Raw genomic sequence first — 20654 nt, forward strand, 5'->3', positions numbered from 1 at the left:
GTATTTAGCCCGGACATAAAAGTAACCAGTATAGTGCCTTCAGTATTTTATTTCACAGTCCACCTCTGACAACTCCACTGTGTCAGTCACTAAGGATCTATTTTCTTGAAGACAGGGTCTCGTGTAGCCCAGGCTTGCATCAAATTCTCTGAGTAGCTGAGAGTGGCCTTGAGCTTCTAATCCCCTAGCATGGTAGGGTTACAGTTGTGAGCTGTGAGCTGCTGGGGTTCGAACCCACAGTGCTGGGGATGGAGCCCAGGGCTTATGCACACTAGGCAATCCTGCTACACCCCAGGGCCAACCCCAACCCCAGGGCCTGCCTCCTCTATGCGCTTCCTTCTCTGGATATGCAGTCACAGCTTTCCCCACCTTATGCCTGGTTATTCCTGACTGCGTAAGGCCATCCCAGGAGTGTCACTGGAGCAAACCAGAGACGGAATGATGTCACCATCCTCCAGAGAGGATGAGCCTTCACCAGGCTAACAGCTTCAGGCATCTCACTGCCCACTCCAATCGTAGCACGGGGTCCCGGATCCCCTGGCCTCAGGGCCGCAACTGTCTCAGCACAAACTCCCACTTCTTCAGTGCCAGTTCCGTGTCCTGAGCAGACACATCTCGGTGCCACACAGCCCGCACAGACTGTTCTGTCCAGGGAAACAGCAGCACGCGCACGGCACGGCCAGTCTGAGCCACCTCCTCTGCACTCACAGCCTGCAGGCGCTGGCATAGCTCCGAGGGAGGCAGCCCAGCTACCTGCACCAGCACCATGTTGGTCTCCACGGTGGCAGGATCCACAGAGCAAATGGGTGACGCCAGGTCTTGGAGTCCTGGAGTCAGATATGGTGGTGAGTATACCCCAACCCCAGGGCCCAACCATGCCACTGCCAGATCGATCCCACAGGGAAGGCAGAAGGGCACCCCGATTATCCTGTGGGGAAACAGCTTGAATCCTGATGTGGCATTCAGAAACATGAGTTGAGTCCTACTTTTTCCTTCTTCCTCACACTAAATAGATTGGTCATCTACTCTGGGCCTCAGATGTGGGAACATCATAGGGTCATTATGAATGTTTAGAACATGCACAAAAGACCCAAGTTGGAGGCTCTACTCTGGCCTGGTTCCTGACTCTGCTGGTTGCACCCAGTGTGGGGTGCCCCTTGGAGCAGGGCCGGTGAGGCAAGAAGACCCAAGGTCCCATCCTAGAGACTTAGTGCCAACTAACTCTCTCTCTCTCTCCCCTCTCTCTCTCTTTCTAGAGCTGAGGACTGAACCCAGGGCCTTGCGCTTGCCTAGCACTGAGCTAAATCCCCGACCCTGTAGTGCCAACTCTCAACACGCTAGACTCTTGGGGTGCAGATCTGCTGGGGACCTGATCCTGCTGCCCGGGACATCTAGGCCCAAGTAGGAGGGAGCAAAAGGGATAGGGGGGGGTCCTTCCAGGCACCTTTAGCGAATCTCTGGGCATTCTCGTGGTCCCTTGGTAGCACCTCCTCTGCCTCAGCTAGTCCCACCAGGGCAGCCGCAGCCAGCACTCCAGCCTGGCGCATGCCTCCACCCAGGGCCTTGCGGAGGCGCCATGCTTCTCCAATGAAGTCTTTGGATCCGCCAACCAGAGCTCCCACTGGTGCACCTAGGCCCTAAGGGAAGAGAAGAGACCCTATCTCACAAAGCCTGCCCTTGAGATGAGGTTAGAGCTTCAGCCTCAGCACCCGAGCGAGGCAAGCAGGTCTGTCAGGCTCCGGAAGGACAGCCTACCTTAGAGAAACAGAAGGATACAGAGTCACAGTGCTCTACAAGGCGGGCAGGGGGTATGCGCAGAGCCACTGCTGCATTCATCAACCGAGCTCCATCCATGTGGACCCTTGCTCCGTGGGCGTGGGCCAGGAGGCACACCTGAAAGCAAAGGGCAGGTGGTGTTCAGAGGCAAAATTTCCAAGAGACCACTGGGCTTGGAATCTTGTTTTTTTTTTTTAAATTTAAATTAAATCCAGAAGCACTGGATTCCCCAGGAGCGAGAGTTACAAATTGTGAGTTGCCTGGTGTAGGTGCTGGGAATATAATTCAGGTCCTCTGGAAGAGCAGCAAGTGATGCTAACCATCCAGCCTTCTCTCCAGTTGTCTTATTTTTATTTTATGTGTGCAGGTGTATGCCATTGCAGATGGTTTTGATCCAGCCAAACTCTCAGTCTCTCTCTCTTTCTCTCTCTCTGGTTTTTCGAGACAGGGTTTCTCTGTGTAGCCCTGGCTGTCCTGGAACTCACTGTGTAGACCAGGCTGGCCTCGAACTCAGAAATCCGCCTGCCTCCCAAGTGCTGGGATTAAAGGCGTGCGCCACTACTGCCCGGCTCAGATTCTCTCTTAGAGCACTGTTGTTAACCACTGAGCAATCTCTCCAGTCCGCCAGAGAGAGGATTTTCCTAAGGAAAGGGACTGTATCAGGGGAAACAGGAAGCCCAGAGTGCACTGGGCTGGCATTGGGACACTGCTGTGTGGGAGCCTACCTGGGGGAGGTAGCCTACCTGGCGGAGGTAGTCGACAGGGAGGACCCGGCCTCCCGCGCTGCTGTGAGTGTTCTCCAGGTACACGAGCTCACAGACTGGATGGTAGGGACTCCCAGAGCCCCGCGTGAGTGCCCTCTCTAGCTCATTCAGGTCCAAGGTGCCATAGGGCAGGTCGGGGAGGGGGTGGGAATGCACCCCAGCGATCTGCAGGTGGGAGAGGATGCTGGATCAGGTGGGTCCGGTGGCACTTCTGGGTAGGAAGGTTCCCCTGCAGTCAGAGCCACCTCTGGAACCCAGGGTCTTTCTTCTGAGCATGTTTACACAGCATCCGAACTGGAAAGGCTGCTGGTTCCTGCTTTTTCTGTTCAGTCGTTGCCCTTTGGCGTCTTTCTGGAGTGCTAGTGCTCCATCTGTCCACTAGAGGGCAGTAAGGCACCGCGACAAGTGAGCAAATCTGGGCCCAGGCCCTCCCTTCCATCTCTCTTTCCCCCCTCTGCCGGTTCCAGGCTGGTACCTGAGAAACAGGGGCCTACCTTGACATCCTAGCTGGCTGAAGAATATCCAAAACCCCAGGGTATTATTGTCTGGTCCTTACCTGTGCCACCCCGCCCTGCTCATAGACGTGGAGGTGGCATTCCTGCCCAAGGAGGACCTGGGAACCCCGGCGCCGGCAGTGACCCATCACTGAGACAGATGGGAGGAGGGCAGGATTTGGAACTGGGTCCAGAGGATCTCTCTGCCCCTGCTCAGCTTGGCCAGGCTGAGCTAGGGCCCCCAGTGAGCTCAGACTCCCTCTGTCAATTGGGAGTCAAAACACCTCACTGTCACGTGTTGAAAAGACTGGTGTGTTACACAATTCTAGGCTGTGAAGGCTGGACACTAATAACCTGCACCAGACCCCCATGGCCAGCAAGGAAGAGTGCCAGGATGCTGCCTCCAGGAACAGGCATCCCAGGGTACCAGGAGCAGCCAGAGGACAGAAGCACACTGGGAAACAACCCAGGCCAGGGCTGCAAGGTAAGCATCCAGGAAGAAGAGCTAGGGAGTAGCAGAGACTCAGACCTCACTCCTCCCACTGCCAAATGCAGAGTGCTCCACCAGTTGCACCCAAAAGAAATCCAGGTGTGTGCCCACCAGTGCCACAGACCCTTTGAGCTGGGGCTCAGAGGGGCGGGTAAGACACTCACCAGAGATGAGGTTGGCCATAGTGTTGGTGGGCACAAACAGCGTCCTCTCTACCCCAAGCAACTCTGCAGCCTTTTCCTGCAGTTCTGAGAAGGGAGGGGGGCAGGGGAAGGGCAAGAATCAGCAATTCCTCGGGCCACTGTACCGTGGCACACAGTTCGTGTGTACTTGTTACAGGGTTTGATAGAATAGACCTGTGATTCCAGTACTCTGCTGAAGCAGGAGGATAACTGAGTTGGAGGGCCGCCTGAGCTATACAGCAAGACCTTATCTTAAGCACTTCTCTCCGAAAAGGTACATTTGCTCGGATGAGAAATGATGGTCCTGTGGGTGGGGCTTGGAGTCTGTGATCTTGGTAACCACGTGCCACAGCCAGAGGCCCCTCTGTCAGTCCTCCTGAGCCACAGTCCCCGCCCCAGGCCACCGAAACTCCCTTGTGGTTTGAAGCCCCTTTCCCACCCAGACCTCACACCTGTTTTTCTCCCTTTCCCAGAAGCCCCGGCAGGTGAGGCCTTGTGGTTTCCCTGTGGACTTCCTCTGCACATCACCACGGAAGAAGAGCCTCTGGGGAGCGGGCAGGGCACAAAGAGTGCAGCTGGCGGGTGAGTGGATGGCCTGGGTAAAGGCCATGGTGGCTCTCCTGTCTGTGACACAATGCTCAGTGCTAAAGTGATCTAGATTCTGTCCCCAGAGGACACATACCCGTGTCTCCCTGAGCCCTGTGTGCGGTCGGGGATGAGTTCTGCTCGCTCCTCCTCCCAGCCCCTGGTTCACCCTCCTCAGACTCCTGTCGAGGCCAGGACCTCCCAGCCTTGATGTGGTGACCTGTTTACACCAGGTGCCTGCTGAGAGCAGTGTAGCTCAGCATCTTTGAAGTTCCTGGTAATATCTTGTTGTCAAGAGATTCTAGATCAGCCCCAATCACCCCTGGGTCCACAAAGGTCAAGTGTGATCTCTGGTGTATCTCTGGATCTCTAGTGCACACACAGCAGCACTAGAGGTCCACCTTAGCAGTGACTATTGACCCCGGGTGGGCTTTGGTTTGCTGTCTCCTTAACGCGCTGCACTCCCTAGATATGAAATTCTGCACCCCCCCCCCCCCCCTGTGAAGGAGCAGCGAGCACTTTCTTTGCTGGATTGATTTTGTCTTTGTGAAGTCAGCCAATGAATGAAGGAGAGTAGTTAGCCCTCCTTGTAGTAAGACCTGTCTCAAACCCTGGTTCTTCCCTGTTCCTGATGTGGGTCCTTGAACTCCTCTCTGCCCATCTCGGGGTCTTGCTTTGCCAAGTCTGGACAACACCCATCTGGGCAATTGGGTGACAGTGGGCAGAAATCACCAGGTGGTCCTGTTAAAATGCAGATTCTGGCTCCCCAAGTCCATTGTGGAGCTCAAGAGTCTGCATTACCAGGGATCTCTCCGAGAAGGAACAAGAACGCAGAGTGCACCACTGAGCGTCCTCAAATGTCAGCGAGGCACCCCTCTGCGTCCGTGCTGTCCTGTCAGAACCACGGACAGCGTCCCGGGGTCACCGCAACGACCCCTGCCCCGGGCCTGTTCGCCGGGCTCACCGTGGACCGTAGGGTCTTCGCCGTAATCATCGTCTCCTACAACCGCTTCGGCCATAGCGCGCCTCATGGCCGGCCCTGGCCGGGTCACCGTGTCGCTGCGTAGGTCCACCACGTGGGCTGGGACCCCCGCCCAATTCCTAGACCACTGAGCCCAGGGCACCCTGAGCCCCGGGACCGTGGCCCGGAACAGGCTGCGTAGCATGGCGGCCCGGAACAGGCTGCATAGCATGGCTGTGGCACTCGTCTTTCTCGGCCGCAGGAGCGGAGGACAGTCTCTTCCGTGCCAGCGGGGAACCCGTGTAACTGGACTCTTCTGACCCCGCGCGGACCTGAACTGGGCAAGCCCGGGGCACTATGGGAATTGTAGTCCTCTCTGGAGTTTTATACATTATTCGAGCCCCGCAGCATGCTGAGAGTTGTAGTTTTTGTGTTCCGTTGTTCCAAAGGCTAGGAGATTTTGGAATGACAGTTCCTTACTTTGCTGAGTGGGAAACAAAGCTGAGGTCCGGGGATTTTAGCGTGTACATGGTACTGCTCGTGGCACTGCAGATTTAACTTAATTAAGCGTCTCAGCCACTCTGGGAAACACCTGGGTGTTTGGGAATGGAACTCAGGTTCTCTTCATAATCAGTTCCATGCCTCTGAGCCACCTCTCCAGTCCCTCACGGTCCTCATTTTACACCCGAGGAAACAGGCTGCAGACACTGATGTGAAGTCCAGGAATCAAGTATGGTACCGTGTTGCCCATAAACAGTAGCTTTCAACCACTGGAGTCTTTTTAATTTTTCTCCTTAAAAATTAGTTCTGGCCGGGCAGTGGTGGCGCACGCCTTTAATCACAGCACTTGGGAGGCAGAGGCAGGCGGATTTCTGAGTTCGAGGCCAGCCTGGTTTACAAAGTGAGTTCCAGGACAGCCAGGGCTACACAGAGAAACCTTGTCTCAAAACAAACAAACAAACAACAAAATTAGTTCTGAACTCACTGGGTAACCTAGTTGACCTTGAACATCTGACCGTCCTGCTTGGGAATTCAAGTGTGTGCCACCATGCCCAGTTTACGCTGTGCTGGGAACTAGATTTAGGGCTTTGTAAGTGCTAGGCAAGCATGCTACCAAATGGGATACATTCCCCCTCCCTCCTCTCCCCTCCTCCTCCTCCTTCCCCCTCCCCTTCCCCTCTCCTCTCCCCAAATTCTTCTTTTAAATGAATTTAAAGCTGGGAGGTGGTGGCACACACCTTTAATTCCAGCACTGGGGAGGCAGAGGTAGGCGGATCTCTGAATTCGAGGCCAGCCTGGTCCACAGAGTTCCAGGACAATCAAGGCTACACAGAGACCCTGTATGGGGGGGGGGGGAGATTTAAAACTTTAAAAATCATATGTGTGGGGTGGGGAGTAGATACACATGAGTGTAGTTACCTACTGGGGCCAGAAGAGGGCGCTGGACAACCTGGAGCTAGAGTTACAGAGTCTCCAAGAGACTGTATGGGTTTGTGTCTGCCATCTCTCTAGGACATATGGGAAACGGAGTTTTGGAGGTATCTAGAAATCTTTCTTTTTCCTATACCATTGGCTTGGAGAGACAAGGTGCTTCCATGGAAGTCATGCCCAAGAGCCCTGTGACAGAGCACCTAGCTAGTAAGCATGTGATCCTTAGATTGATTCCTCAGTACTGCAAAAGGCAGGCATGGTGGCTCATGCCTGTAATCTCAGTCCTTTGGGGCGGGGTGGGGTTGGGGGAGGCGGGAGGATATTTGAGACTTTCAGGCCAATCTGTACTAAAGTGAGACTCTGTTTCAAAAAATTAAAATTAAAAAGAAGGAACATAGATAGCATTTGCCCGCTCCCAATAGTGTGTCAGCAGACAACTTGTGGCCATGGTCCCTAACTCTGGTGAGGATCAGAAGCTGCGCTTGTCCAGCCTGGCTCGTGGGAAGTGCTGCTGTTTATCCTGACGTTGGAACTGCAAGGCCCTGGAACTTGGTTCTTCTATTGTGGGATACACTCTGCCTTACCAGGGCCAAGGGGTGACCTTTCCCCATACAGGGAGGTTGGGAACTCAGCCCTGCTCAGCTGCTTCTGTTTCCAAAGTGTGGGTCCCAGTTGTCTGTCTACGGTGTCTATTGGGAGCAAGTTGCTCTGAGCAGGGCTTGTTGGAGCAGAGGCCCTGGTCTAACACGGCGGTGTCTCTCGGATGCAGACTGTGCCTCCTCTCTGTCATTTGCCTTCTTTTAGCCGTGTCTGTGGGTGGCATGTTGGAAAGGAGCAGCCAGGCAGGCTTCCTGGAGGAAGCATCAGTCTTTGACAGCAGGTAATGGAGGAGGAGAGACTGACTTGCATAGGAGACAACATGGGCCACAAGGAGGTGGTGTACCCGTTGGAAGTCCAGGGGGCTAGGAAAGTGGGGAGGAGGGGCAGCCCCAGGCCACCTGTAGGAGCAGAGCCAGTTCTAAGGGACTCTTTCTCCTCTCCCAAACACCTAGCAGAGCCATCCTAAAAGCATGCAGAAGTCAAGTGCGGCAGGCCTGGGACCCCCAGCTAATAGAAAGGCCCCCTGCCTCACCAGAGCAGGGTGCTCTGGCCCTGACCCACACGCTCTGCCTGATTCCCGAATTCCAGTCCTTAGAAAACAAACCCTTATCTCATTGTCTGGCTCCAGGCTTCTGCTGGGAAATGGGGGGCGGGGGCAAAGGCTCCATGGGAGGGGGGTGGATGGGCTGGGAGCAGCCAAGGGAACTCTCAGGGGAGAGAGGGGACAAAAGAGCAGCAAGACACCTCCCTTCGATGGCAAGAGCAGAGAACAGCCACCTGCTTGTAACTCTCTCAGAGACAGCAAGGCCTTCCTGACTCACCCTGTCAGTCCTTAAGCGTCTGTGAGGAGGGGAACAGGACAGGTGGCTTGAGAACTCCCTTCAGGTGACAGCTTGGCCCCTAGCTTTTGTCCTTCCCAGGTGGCCTGTCTCCCCACTGAGGCACACTCTTCTGGGAGAGCAGATGGGATGTGTGCAACCAGGTGTGTTTAGAGGAGACCATACCAGAGCTCAGCCTGGACCTGTCTGTCTGTCTGTCTGTCATATTCTCTCTCTCTCTCATGTGTGTGCCTATGTACATGTGTGCATGTGTGTATGCACATGTGTGTGTATCTGTATGGACTCTGTTTGTGCAGGAGTATAGTGTGTGTGTGTGTGTGTGTGTGTGTGTGTGTTTGTGTGTGTGTGCATGGGTGGATATGTGTGCATCTCTGTGTATATATATGTTTGTGTACTTCCCTAGCCATACCTGAGGTTTGAGTCCATCCTGGTGTGAGATCAAGAGTTGTACCAGAAGCTGGGCGTGGTGGCACATGCCTTTAATCCCAGCACTCGGGAGGCAGAGGCAGGCGAATTTCTGAGTTCGAGGCCAGCCTGGTCTACAGAGTGAGTTCCAGGACAGCCAGGGCTACACAGAAAAACCCTCAAAAACACCAAAAACGAAAACAAACAGAGTTGTACCAGACTCCCTGGTAGGCAGACAGACAGGGAGAGGGGCCGAGGCTAGGTGAGAAAAGTGGAGACTTTTCCAGATAGCCATCTCCCTCAAGCTCCTGACTTGAGACAAAAGCCTGGCAGCTTTCGCCTCCCACCATTTGGCCCCCTGTTGATGGACAAGTTTTGAGGCTGGATCAGGTCATGCCACGACAGTTCTAGGTCAACCAACCAAACTAGCTTCTTCAATCCTCAGTAGGGGAAGAGAACCCTTCAGAGGCAGTAAACCACACAGGCCTTGGGAAGAGACTGGAGTTTTGGCTTTCCAAGTTCTCCCTTTGCTGTGCAGAGCCTTTCTCTCCGTGTGTTGACGTGAGTGTGGTACCTCACCCCAGCAAGGGCTTCCTACCTTCAGCTGCTGACTCTGTGTCTGGGGTGCCTGAGATTTTCCTGCTGTTACTTGCTCTGCTCCAAACACTTCCTGCCTCTCAATTCTTTAGCTTTGTCATTTCTCAACTAGTGACAGTTGAGAACAAGACACCCTTCCTAGGGTAAGGAGCCTCCTATAGAGTTGTCTCCTTTAGTCCTCTGCCTTGACCCTGGTCCCCAGGCTGACCCAGTCCCTCTTCCTCTCTGACTATGTCCTGTCTGCAGTCACAGGGTCACCTCACCCTGCTAGTTGTCTCCTCTCCCCACAGCCACTACTCTGGGCAGGGCAGGGTGACCTGAGTGTCTGCCATAGGTGACCCTTTTATTTATTGTTTATGTGTAGGCACACACATGCATGTATGTGCACACACACGGAGGCCAGAGGTCAACCTCAGTTGTTATTTGTCTGTCCTCCTTAATTTTGGAGACCGTGTCTCTTTCTGGGACATGGGACCCACTGATTAGGGTAGACACCAGCCATCAAGCCCTAGGACTGTGCTTGCCTGTCTCACCAGAGCGGGGACTTCTGGTGCTGGGCATCATTACCATTTCCTCCATGGGTGCTGGGGTGGCACGAGGTCCTCACGCTTATGGACTAACGCTTTCCCCACTGAGCCATCTCTGCAGCCACTCCTTCCCGACCCAGCCTCTTGACGAAGCCTGGGGCTTTTCACCAGCACTTTAGCCTTGTGATATTCTGTCCCCAAATGTACCTCTCTGCTTCCCTCTGTAGTCCTAGCATCTCCTGCCCGGGCCCTTTCTCCATCCCAGCCATCAGCAAATGCCCTTGGTCCTCAGCTTCCCTGTCTTTGGGTCTCAGCTAGAAGATTCTTCCTCTAGGGAGCCCATCCTGACACGGGAAGGACTGGGCCCTCTTCCTGGGTGACACAGTATTTTTCTATCCCACTGTCCAAGGGCCACACGTGCATATTTGTATCACCTGCTCTGTGCAGCTGACCCTGGGGCTTTATGTGTCATGCTCCATGTGCTTAGCCAAGTGCCTGATTCTGGGACTTGCTGAATGGCAGGCTGTGTGGCTGATGAGGGAGGGGCACATGGGCAGCCTGTGTGTCTCTGAGTGACTGACACAGGAGAGTCACTTGGTCCAGTGCCCCTTGACCTTTGGCCACTGGCTGTACACATGGAGAACAGGTGCTATGTGCCTCCCCAGACAGTCCAGAGAACATCAAGAGCAACCCACCCTCACCATCTCTTGCCACTTGAGGGAGGATTTTAAGAGACTCAGGCCAGGGTTTCTTGCAGGGAGAGCTGTCTCTGGGGTTATATCTGACTCCCTGGCACCTGGCCAGGCTGGTGCAGGCTCTTGGGTGTGGGCACGTGTGTGAGCACACTCTCACATGCTGAGTTCATGGTTCAGTGTGCTGTGTGTGCGTATTCCTGTAATGCTGGACCGCTGGCAGGAAGCGAGCTGTGGAGAGGCTGCTGGGAACCCGGCGGTCCCCTCAGAGATAAAGAGAGGCAGCAGATTGGAGCTGTAGATAGCAGCTGGCCCCAGTAAACGGGGAGAACGTCCTTCCCAGCCACTCAGCCCACCCCTCCATAGGGCACTGGTCCAGAGGAGACCAGGGACGCCACCATTACAGCCTGGGGGAGGGGTAAAGGCAGGTGCTAGGAGAGTGTGGGTTGCCGGCTGGGCTTAGCAGTGGGCAAATACTTGGCTCGTGTAGCTTCCCCGCCGCCATGCCAAGTTCCCCTGTCATGATGGAGGGCAGGAAAAGGGAGAGCAGTTCCCCCAAGTCCTCGCATGTCCCCTATGGGGATCCCCCCAGCCCACTCCCACCCCCTCACTCCCCCACCCCCCACCCACATATCAGGAAACCTAGCACTGTGCCCTGAGGGTAAGGAGTGAGCATAAGAGGGGTCACAGCAGGCAGGGTCGCTGTGCAAACCGAAGACAGTGGGTTTCAGTTCCTGTGAGGCTAAAGGGGCCTTATTAGCTTACTTCTGCATTAGCTGGCCTCCGCAGGGGCCGGGAGGGATCTGGCAGGGCTCTGTACAGAGTCTCTCTCCTGTTTTTCTGCTTCAGACATGAGATCTAACTCCCCTACCGAAAAGCACACAAGGCATATTTGTGCCGCACAACAAGCCAATTCGAACAGCAAATGAGCTCCCGTGTTGTGGCCACTCCCATCAAGAGGGGGGACCATGAAGCTGCTGTGGTGGTGGCTCAGGCCTGCTACCCCTGCACTGGGGCAGTGGCTGAGGCAGCAGGATTGCCATGAGACTGAGGTCAGCGTGGGTTACAGAGTGAAACTTTGTCTTTAAATGGGGAAAAAAAAAGTGGACCGTGGTCAAGGTTCCAGAACTATCCCCCTCCCTCCCTCCCTCCGCTGATCATCACCCAGCTTGTGTCCATCTCTCTAGACAGTTAACTGTGGCTGGATTTTGAACCATCGCCTAAGTGGAATCCTTGAGGTCAGGAGCCATCTTCCTGAGAGCCACCACCTGTCGGTCGGTTGTCCTTTCTTGTTTTGGGGAGGCCTTGTAACTTTCTAGTCCAGACCTAAGCTTTAGGGTGCCAGTTTTCACCTACCACCCCTTGGGTCCTGGGACCTGGGAGCAAGCCACCTGCCGAACCATCTCGCAGGCCCTAGGACACAGTTCCAGTCGGGAACCTTCAGCCATGTCCCGTTTCCTTTGTGAGTTGGTGTTGCTGCAGGGAGCATCCTTGTTCCTGCTCTGAGTCCCTCTGCTTCTGTGGCCTGGGGTGGAAGCACTGAGTCACAGCAGGCTACCTGGCAAGCCACCTCCCCAAGGGATGGAAGTGTGTTCTCCTGCTTCCCGGCTGGATGAGTCTTGCGTCATCAGACTTACTCCGGCCCTCTGGGCAGTCAGGCACGTGGGATGTGGGATGTGTGGCCTTGGGATGTGTAGCACCTTGCTTTGTGTCTGGGTCTTCTAGACTCCTTTTAAGTAAAGGGCCTGTCTTCCTGAGGACCAGCCAGTTAGCTTACATATGTTGCAACCTACTCCAGCTGGGAAATGTGTGTGCAATCCACTCTCTCCGGGGTTTGATCTTTCCTTGTATGGCGTTTATTCATCTTTTTTGGTTCGTGTGTGTGTGTGTGTGTGTGTGTGTGTGTGTGTGTTTGTGTGTGTATGCATGCGTTTATATGCATGCGTTTAATTTCTTTTAAAGATAAGTTTTCTTTACAAAGTCCTGACTCTCCCTGACCTCACTATGTAGACCAGGCTGGCCTTGAAATCCACCTGCCCATGCCTACCTGGTACTAAATTAAAGTCACACATCACCATGCCCAGCTTGTGATTGGCTTATGAGGTTCTCCTCATCTCCTCCAGATCACAGGGCTTCTCACCCATCTTCTTCTGCAGAGAAAACAGTGCATCTGAGTGTGTGACCTCATCATCTATGTGTGCATCTGAGCGTGTGTGCACTCACCATCTGCTATGTGTGCATCTGAGCGTGTGTGTGCACTCACCGTCTGCTATGTGTGCATCTGAGTATGTGAACTCCTCATCTATGTGTGCATCTGAGCGTGTGTGCACTCACCGTCTGCTATGTGTGCATCTGAGTGTGTGTGTGCACTCACCGCCTGCTATATGTGCATCTAAGCATGCTGAGTGAGCCATAGAGACTGGGAACACCAAAAATAGTACAGGGGAGTAGAGGTGACAGGTGGCCCATGAGCTAATGCTGGTGCCGATGTGGTGATTCTAAAAGGGGCTGGAGACTCTGTTGGCCATTGGTGAGCTAGGGTGCTGGACAAGCCACAGTCACCCAAACTGCTGCAAGCCATGACTTCTGGGGTCATTGTCACACATCCAAGAAGAGTAATGACTGGCAGGCAGCCGAGAAGCAAATGGGTCAGATGTAGACTTACAAGGAACAGTAGGAAGGACTCCTGCGGGAAGGAGAGGCTCAGAGGGAACAGGGCCACCGTGCTGCTCTGCCTGGTGGTCCTGTGACAGAAACGGGAAGGATAGAGATAATTTTACTGAGATTGGTCACTTGTGAGCATTTTTGCCAGCCAAAGCAGTGAGGAGACCACACACCCTATGTGTGCTCCCTTGGCCTAACTGGAGAGGCAGGCAGTCACGTGTTACACTTGCAGTCATGTGTTACACTTGCAGTCATGGGACTGGTCACATGTTACAGTCATGACCAGCTCATGATCCGGTCCTTCCTTCTCTTCCTGCAGAGAGTCAGCTCTATCCCACCCCATGTCCCCTCTGGCCGGACCGAAATGACCCTCAGCAACTCCTGCATCATCCCCTCCCCAGATAGCACAAATGCTAAGGCTACATGTCTTGGAACTGTAGTGTCTGTCTGATGTACCCACAGTTTGAGGTCCCTTTTGGGGTAGCACCACCAGGATCTGCCTTAAGGGGAACTCGAGGGGCAGCTTTGAATCATGGGAGCCCAGCAGAGAAGGCTTGGAGGAGCAGAGAGCACCCTGGGAATCCTGGAGGACTACTGTCCCTATGTGTGTTCTGAAAGCAGTCAGCCTCCAGGAATCTTAGATTGCATGGAGGGGGAGGGGATGGGATCCTTGAGATAGCACAGTCCCCACTCAGGGGACTATCTGAGAGGCTAGAGGTGGTAGGTGTTAAGGGCAGCAGAGTTTGGGAGAAACCTGGCCTTCCTGACCCCTACCAGCTGTGCTTAGAGACTGTGTGAGCGCCTGCCACTTTCCCAGGTGCCCCCATGCTCTAGCTGGCAGCAGGCTATGCTTTTGTATATTCCATGCTAGCTGTTCCTTCCAGGGCCTTGCTCCTCACTCCTGAGTTCTGCCCCTCCCTCCAAGACAGCTCATTAGTCGTGTGCCCCCCCCCCCCTCCAGTCCCCCAACAGAACAGCCTGCTCCTGGCTCCCGCTCACAACTCAGTGATCACAGGACAGCCTGGCTCCTGGGCTGCGTTTGACATTATTTACCGTGCAACTTCCTTCTTCTTCCAGGAACTTGTCTCTAACTTCAGGCGGCTTCTCATCAGGCAGCAAGACCTCTAATCTCTCACATCTCATTTACTGGCACCGAGCCTCGCAAGCTTCCTGCTACTGAGCCTGGACTGAGGTGCAGGGTCAGCACCCTGCCTGCTGAGATTCTCGATGCTCTGGGGCCCCCTGGGTCTCTCCTTTCAGATTTTCAGGCAGGAAGACAAAGATTCTGGGGAGGGATGGCCAGCTGCAGGGTGGGTTTGTCTCAGCAGCCCCTAGCCCAGTGCTGGGATCAGGAGTGGGGTGGCCTCTGGCCTTGGAGCTCAGGATCTAGCCCACAAAGTCAGTGTCTCCTCCCTCTGTCCCTGTGAACTTGGCAAAGGCCCCAGAGGGCATGGCTCTCTTGAGACCATCCCCTGTTTTCCTTGAATTCCCTGATTCTACAGCCTGGAGCCAGAGCCCAGTGGGAAAGCCTGGGAAGGTTTGGAAGCTGGGCATGAATGGCGGGTGTGGTCAGTGTTCCAGGCTTTATGCCTGCTGGAGATGCAGACTGGCAGGCCTGGCCTGGTTTCAGACCTAGTAGGCTTTCCAAGTCCCCTAGCATAGTGTGACATCTGCCTGCCCCTACCTAGGTCCTGAGTCTTTGACAGGCAGGTCTGCCTTACTTAGGAGCAGTGTTCTTGAAGATGTCCCCAACTTAGGACTGTCTGGACTTTGCTGTGGTGTGAAGCAAAACCTTCAGTAGAAATTGTCCTTGTCCTGATCTTTTCTAGACGATCAACATGTGACATGAGACTGTCCTAGCGGCTGGGTAGTGACTGAACCCCACAGCTCCCCAGCCGCGAGGAAAACCATGGTCCTCCTGTGGCTGTTTCTCCTGCTGGGGCTCACATTTGCCACTTTCAGTTTATGACGGGTCAGTGCAGCTACTGTGAGTGAAGGGCATGTATAATGCCTCCCAAATGCCTACTGTGTGCCCAATACATACTGGGCACTGGACACCTACGGTGTACTGATCACCCACTATGTGATCTTCTCTGTAGCTCTCCAGTCAGTCATCTCTCCCAGAGCCAGGATTTGAGATTTGAACTTCACGCTGCCCTTTTACCCTTTGGGGAGGAAGTTTGGTGTCAGGAGGAGCCACCCCTTTGTCTGTTGTCTCCACAGAACCTATTTCAGTACTGTTCCACAGACAAGTCTCACCTCCCCCCCTCCCCCGACCCCCCCCCCCCCCCCGGCGGTATGGCAGAGAGGATGGGTGTTGGCCATTGTTGGAGGTCACCGCAACCATCCCTCTTGGTCCCTAGATATATCAGCTGGAGTTGTTGTCACCATGGCAGGGTATGAGGAGCACGGGGAAGAAGGAAGCTAGTGTGAGCTGGCAGATGGGCTCATGCAGAAGGCACCAAGAACTCACCCCGGAATCCCAGGGACCAGCGGGAGTCCCAGGGGAATCTGCTAGGCCTTGTTCTTCAGGAGGGAATGTGTGTGAGAACCGGGGCTGGGGCAGCTGCTGGGCTCAGCATTTAAACCATATGCTCAGCAGATGAGCCGCCTCTCCAGCCCAGTCACACTCTTCTTAATGCTAATATCCATAATACCACTATTATTATTACTTTTAATGCCAATATCCATAATATCACTATTATTATTATTCTGCTGTTGGAAGCATGAAGACAGGGTATTATAAATGCCAGAGCAGCCTTGAATTTGCAGGGTAGCTAAGAATCTTACAGTGCCTACCCTCCTGTCCTCACTCCCCACATGTGGGAGACGCACCACCATGCTTGGCTGTAGACGCCAGTCAAGTGGATGGGTATTGTTTGACATGAGTACAGCCGTGTCAAGAACCAGTGCCTCAGTCCCATGGGAGTGGCAAAGCCTTCCCCAGTGTGAGTGAGGCTCAGGGGGATGGCAAAGCCTCCTCAGGTCAGAGTGTGAATGTTGACAGTGTGTTCAGAAAAACAGCCACCATCAATTTCCCTCCACCCCCATGTTACAGCCGGAACGCTGCTCCCCGACAGAAATCAGCTAAACCTGCCTCCTTGTTCAGCTGTGAACTATAAACCCCACCCGCTTGCTCACTTGCAGGCAATAACCTCGCCTAGCTGTTCAACTGCTTGTAATAGAAAAGCGAGCCTCTTGGGTGATGTGTCTTTTCCATCAGAGCCCAGCCACTCGATCCCTGCCTCTCTGTGTCTGTGTGTCTGTCTGTGTGTTTGTCATATCTTTATCCCCTGGCCACCCCACTTAGTTCAGTCCCTGGACTTGTGCAAGGACAAGACACTTGGCTTCTATTTCATTGGGACAGGGTCTTGTTCTGTAGCACTGGTCGGTGTGGCAAGTACTATGTAGACCAGGTTAACCTAGAACTTATAGCAATCCTGTCTCAGATTCCCCCAAGCGCTAGGATTACAGGCAAGAGGCACCACACCCAGTTTTGGTGAATATTTTATATGCAGTAATGCACACATGCCCCTCAGAGACTCAATCTGTAAACTCCTACGAGTATGTGGGTTTTTATTGGCAGGTATGGGCACAGTCCTAACAGTGCCAGGCTTGAATGAAGGCCGATGTTTCCCAGGTCTGATACTTTCTTGTCCTGGCACCTGTTTGCTGAGTCCAGGCTGGAAGATGGCCCCTCTTTGGGGTACCTGGAGGGCTGTGTATAGTGCAGAGTCTCAAGCGGGCTTGTTGAAGATGGGAGGGTGATGCGGTCACAGAGAGGCTCATGCCCCTCTGTAATGGAGAATTGCCCCTGCTGGGAGCAGAGACAAGCCTAAGTGGCTCTCACCCTGAGGTGCAGGACCCCATGACCTGTTCACTCTGCATAGGACAACAGGTCATAAACAACTCCTGTGATTGGGACCTTGGGACCTTGGGACCTCAGGCAGAGCTACTTCTGGGAACAGAATTCCCCAGGCAAGCTGGACCAAGCACAGGCAACTGTAGGTTACATTCCCAGGTGTCCCTCCTCTCATGGGTGCTGAATGCCTGAGAGGTACCAGGAACCCTGGTGGCTTTGGTGCATGCCAAACAGCAGTGTGAACAGAGGTGAGCTGCCACTTAGGGGAGGAAGATCCTGGGAGACGACTTCAAGGTTCTCAGTCCATCTAGCAGTTGGCTAGTCTTCGCTGAGCACTGGGTTAGAATACTTTGTCTTCCAATACTTCTCAAAGAGTGGAAATCACACCGGAGCTGGGATAGTGGCATGGCAGGACAGTGACTCCCACTGCTGACAGAGCGGGCTCAGGAGGCTCCTCTAAGTACTGTGGGCAAAACTGGAGCCTGGGTGTCCAATGTTTGGGTTTCTGTGTACCACAGTAGGTGGCCAGTGTGCAGAGGCAGCGGAGGACTGTACTGAGAGGGTGGGGAGCACGGTCCAGCTCTCACCCGCTTCTGTACCTGGATGAGGGAGTCTCCCATGATAGCCCCATTCTCCCATCTCTCCTGCGCCTGGCTCATCTTGAGGCGGCTTCTGTCCTTGTCACTGTTGTCCCATCCATGTCCCTCACTGGGCCACAGGATCCTTCACTGGTTTTTTTTTTTTTTTTAATTTTTTTTTAGATTTATTTATTTATTTTATGTATGAATACACTGTCACTCTCTTCAGACACACCAGAAGAGGGCATCAGATCCAATTACAGATGGTTGTGAGCCACCATGCAGTTGCTGGGATTTGAACTCAGGACCTCTGGAAGAACAGTCAGTGCTCCTAACTGCTGAGCCATCCCTCCAGCCCCCTTCCCTGGTTCTTATTTCAGGAACTCCATCATGAGGTTGGGCATTGTCGGTGGGTGTTTTAGAACTAAGTGAGGACTAAGGAGGAGGGCTGGGGAGGCTTCCTTCAGAAGATGAGCAGTGGCCCTGGAGACACGAGCCAGGGGACAGGACACTTCCGTCAAAGGCAAGGAGCTCTGCTGTCCCTGGGACAGACCAGTGGGGTCGGCTCCTATAGTCCATGGAGGCCCCTCTAAGCTTTTGCTTTCTTGAGACAGGGTCTTACTGAGCCGCACTAGCTGGCCTCGAGCTCACAGAGATCTGCTCACCTCTGCTGGGACAGCACAGAAGCAAGCCTTCCGTTTATGGGCACCCTCCTGCAGAGGAGAAGGCATGAAGGACGGCTGACTGCCTCTGAAAGTTTGCCCGGACTTCCTGCCTAGGCCACACAGTTCAAGCCAGACAGTCCCTTGGAATCTGAAGGTCATGTGTTTAGTTTGTTCATGTCCTGTGTGAGTGTTTACTGGGACCCAAGAGCCTTCCAGGCATCAGGCTTGGGAAACCTTGACTAGGGGCTGGGCTTCAGGCTGTCCAGCTACCTCATGGTACACTAGGGCTCTGACCCCACTCCTGCAGGGACACGGGGTCCCCTCTGTGCTCACTCTGGCTGGCCCCTGGGCTTTGGGTAGACCTAGAAGAGGAGACCTAGAAGGCCCCTCCCTGTGAAGTCCATTGGGAATAGGTCAGAACAGCCTGCCTAGGGCCTGCCATGGGCAGCCATTTCCAGAAAGGGGGCTTCATCTTTTTGTTGTTGTTGGCAAATATGCATGTAGTCTTAATTATTTATACCTGGCACTTATCTCCCCAAATGTTTTATCGGGATTCTGTAGTCAGGCAAGCATGCATGGCAGGTGACAGGGTGGGAAGTAGACAGACACACAGACCCAGGCAGCACCCAAATCATCCTGGCCCAGTGGTCAAGATGGAGGGACCCCATCAGTGGGAGTGTTGACCTTTCCACGCACATGTGTGTGTGGTGCCCATGGGAGTCTAGAGCTGGCAGGCTTATCCATTGCTTGCCTAGGTTGCAGCAGGGTGTGACCACCAAAGCCCAGTTCTCCTGTATTTGGTTGGTAGGCAGAGCTGCATAGGGAGCGAGCCACTCTTGAGGCCCAAAGAAGGGCCCTAAATTGGCTACGGCAATACATGCTTATATTCCTGGTACTTGAGAGACGAAGGCAAGAGGCTTGCGAGTTTAAGCCTAGCCTGGGCTGCACAGTGTGTTCTAGGCTAGCTTGGGGAAAATGAAATCCTGTCTTCCAAAAACTAAACCAGAGGTTGAAAAGATGGCCCAACAGTTAAGAGCAGTGGCTGCACTTGCAGACGACCAAAGGTCAGTTCCCAGCACCCACATGGCAGTCCACAAGCATCTGTAACTCCTGCTCTGGGAATCCAACGCCTTCTTTGGGTACCAGGGATGCATGGGGTGAATGTACATCCATGCAGGCAAAGCACCTATGCACAAACTAAAAATTAAAAATTAGCCAGGCACGGTTTAACCTTGAAAAGGAGTGGCAGGCTGGGTGGTGGCGGTGATGGCACATACCTTTAATCCCAGCACTCCAGAGGCAGGGGGAATCTCTGAGGCCAGCCCAGTCTACAGAGTTCCAGGACAGCCAGGGCTACAAACTTGGTCTTGAAAATCAAAACCACAATACAAAAAAAAAAAAAAAAAAAATTAAAGATTTAGAAAATATTTTTAAGCACTTGCTGCTCTTGCGGGGGACCTGGGTTCTCTTCCCAACATGGCACCGCAACTGTCTGCTGTCTGTAACTCCATCAGATCCTGTGGATCTGATCCTCCTTTTGAGTAGCAAGCATATATGTAGTCCACAAATACACATACATGCAAAAACACTCATCCGCACAAAATAAATGAATCTTAAAAACAAAATGGCAGAACCGGGCAGTGGTGGCACACACCTTTAATCCCAGCACTTGGGAGGCAGAGGCAGGTGGATTTCTGAGTTTGAGGCCAGCCTGGTCTACAGAGTGTGTTCCAGGACAGCCAAGGCTAAACAGATATACAGAGAAAAAAAAAAAAAATGGCCAGGGGGCTGGAGAGATTGCTCTTCGGATAAGAGCACTGACTGCTCTTCCATATGTCTTGAGTTCAATTCCCAGCAACCACATGGTGGCTCACAACCATCTGTAATGGGGATCTGACACCCTCTTCTGGTGTGTCTGAAGACAGCAACAGTGTACTCACATACATGAAATAAATAAATCTTAATAAAGGCCAGCCCGGGAGCTGGGTATGTGGAGCACACCTGCAACCCCAGCCTTTGAGAGGCAGCTCTCTGCGAGTGTGTCAGGCAAAGAATCCCATATAGGGAATTCCCGACTAGCCATGGCTACACAGTTTGTCTCAAACAAGGACAGGAGACCTTGGCATTCCAACACCCAGGTTAGGGATTTGATCTCCTGCTCTCTGGAGCTTGGAAAATGGAGTAGTCTTACAGTGTTTATTTTGCAGATGAGGCCCAGACACAAGACACACTGGGTTTGGTACCACCACATCATCCCATTTACGCGCAGCTGCCTCAGCGATCCGGACTAAAGGAGTGTAGTGGGTGTGGTCCACCCCTCCCTACCAGGTCTCAGTTTTCGCAGCCCCATAGGAGATTCATTCCCAAAGTGACTTTGCCCGGAACTTGCCCTTGCCTCTGAACTTGCAAGATTGCTGAGGTTTCAGAGGTCAGCCTTCCCACACAGGATCAGCTTCCAAGTGTTCCACCAACGCACCCTTAGCCAGATCTCCGGGTCTGTGCATCCACAGCCAGCAGGCCTCAGGAGTCTGCAGCGGGATCA

At 53.7% G+C, this 20654-nt stretch overlaps 1 protein-coding gene and 1 long non-coding RNA gene across 7 annotated transcripts in view; one reads left to right on the plus strand and one right to left on the minus strand.

Moving 5' to 3' along the window:
* Positions 1-33: 33 nt before the first annotated feature.
* Tha1 (threonine aldolase 1) lies at positions 34-5611 on the minus strand. 2 transcript variants are annotated; one of them, NM_027919.4, is made up of 7 exons: positions 5256-5611; positions 3689-3772; positions 3097-3185; positions 2520-2705; positions 1756-1893; positions 1445-1637; positions 34-827 (listed from the first exon to the last, which is right to left on the minus strand). In NM_027919.4, exons 1-7 carry the CDS (start codon positions 5482-5484, stop codon positions 544-546), a joined length of 1203 nt encoding a protein of 400 aa, NP_082195.2. In that variant the 5' UTR covers positions 5485-5611; the 3' UTR covers positions 34-543. The 2 variants fall into 2 exon arrangements, with proteins under 2 accessions (NP_082195.2, XP_006534324.1); XM_006534261.3 differs by lacking the exons at positions 3097-3185; positions 3689-3772 and having other exon boundaries at positions 5256-5535.
* The window catches only part of Gm11725, a 39425-nt gene continuing 21940 nt past the window's right edge, over positions 3170-20654 (plus strand). For 3 of the 5 annotated variants that reach the window (XR_001780380.2, XR_001780382.2, XR_001780378.2), the window contains exons 1-2: positions 3170-3518; positions 4180-4288. This is a non-coding gene — a long non-coding RNA (predicted gene 11725). Of the gene's footprint in view, positions 3519-3824; positions 3981-4179; positions 4289-18061; positions 19502-20654 lie in introns of those variants that run through there. The other 2 variants (XR_001780381.2, XR_001780383.2) reach the window with 2 other exon arrangements.

This window comes from Mus musculus, chromosome 11 (genome assembly GCF_000001635.26).
Source record: "Mus musculus strain C57BL/6J chromosome 11, GRCm38.p6 C57BL/6J".
In the NCBI taxonomy this organism is placed as follows: domain Eukaryota; kingdom Metazoa; phylum Chordata; class Mammalia; order Rodentia; family Muridae; genus Mus; species Mus musculus.

What these genes read in the sequence shown, in the direction of transcription:
- Tha1 (NM_027919.4), bottom strand. Translation starts at nt 5,484, where the DNA reads ATGCTATGCAGCCTGTTCCGGGCCGCCATGCTACGCAGCCTGTTCCGG. An exon ending in CTGTCGACTACCTCCGCCAG is followed by an intron (nt 1,894 to 2,519) that starts GTAGGCTACCTC and finishes CTTTGCTTTCAG; the next exon opens with GTGTGCCTCCTGGCCCACGC. An exon ending in TATCCTTCTGTTTCTCTAAG is followed by an intron (nt 1,638 to 1,755) that starts GTAGGCTGTCCT and finishes CTCTTCCCTTAG; the next exon opens with GGCCTAGGTGCACCAGTGGG.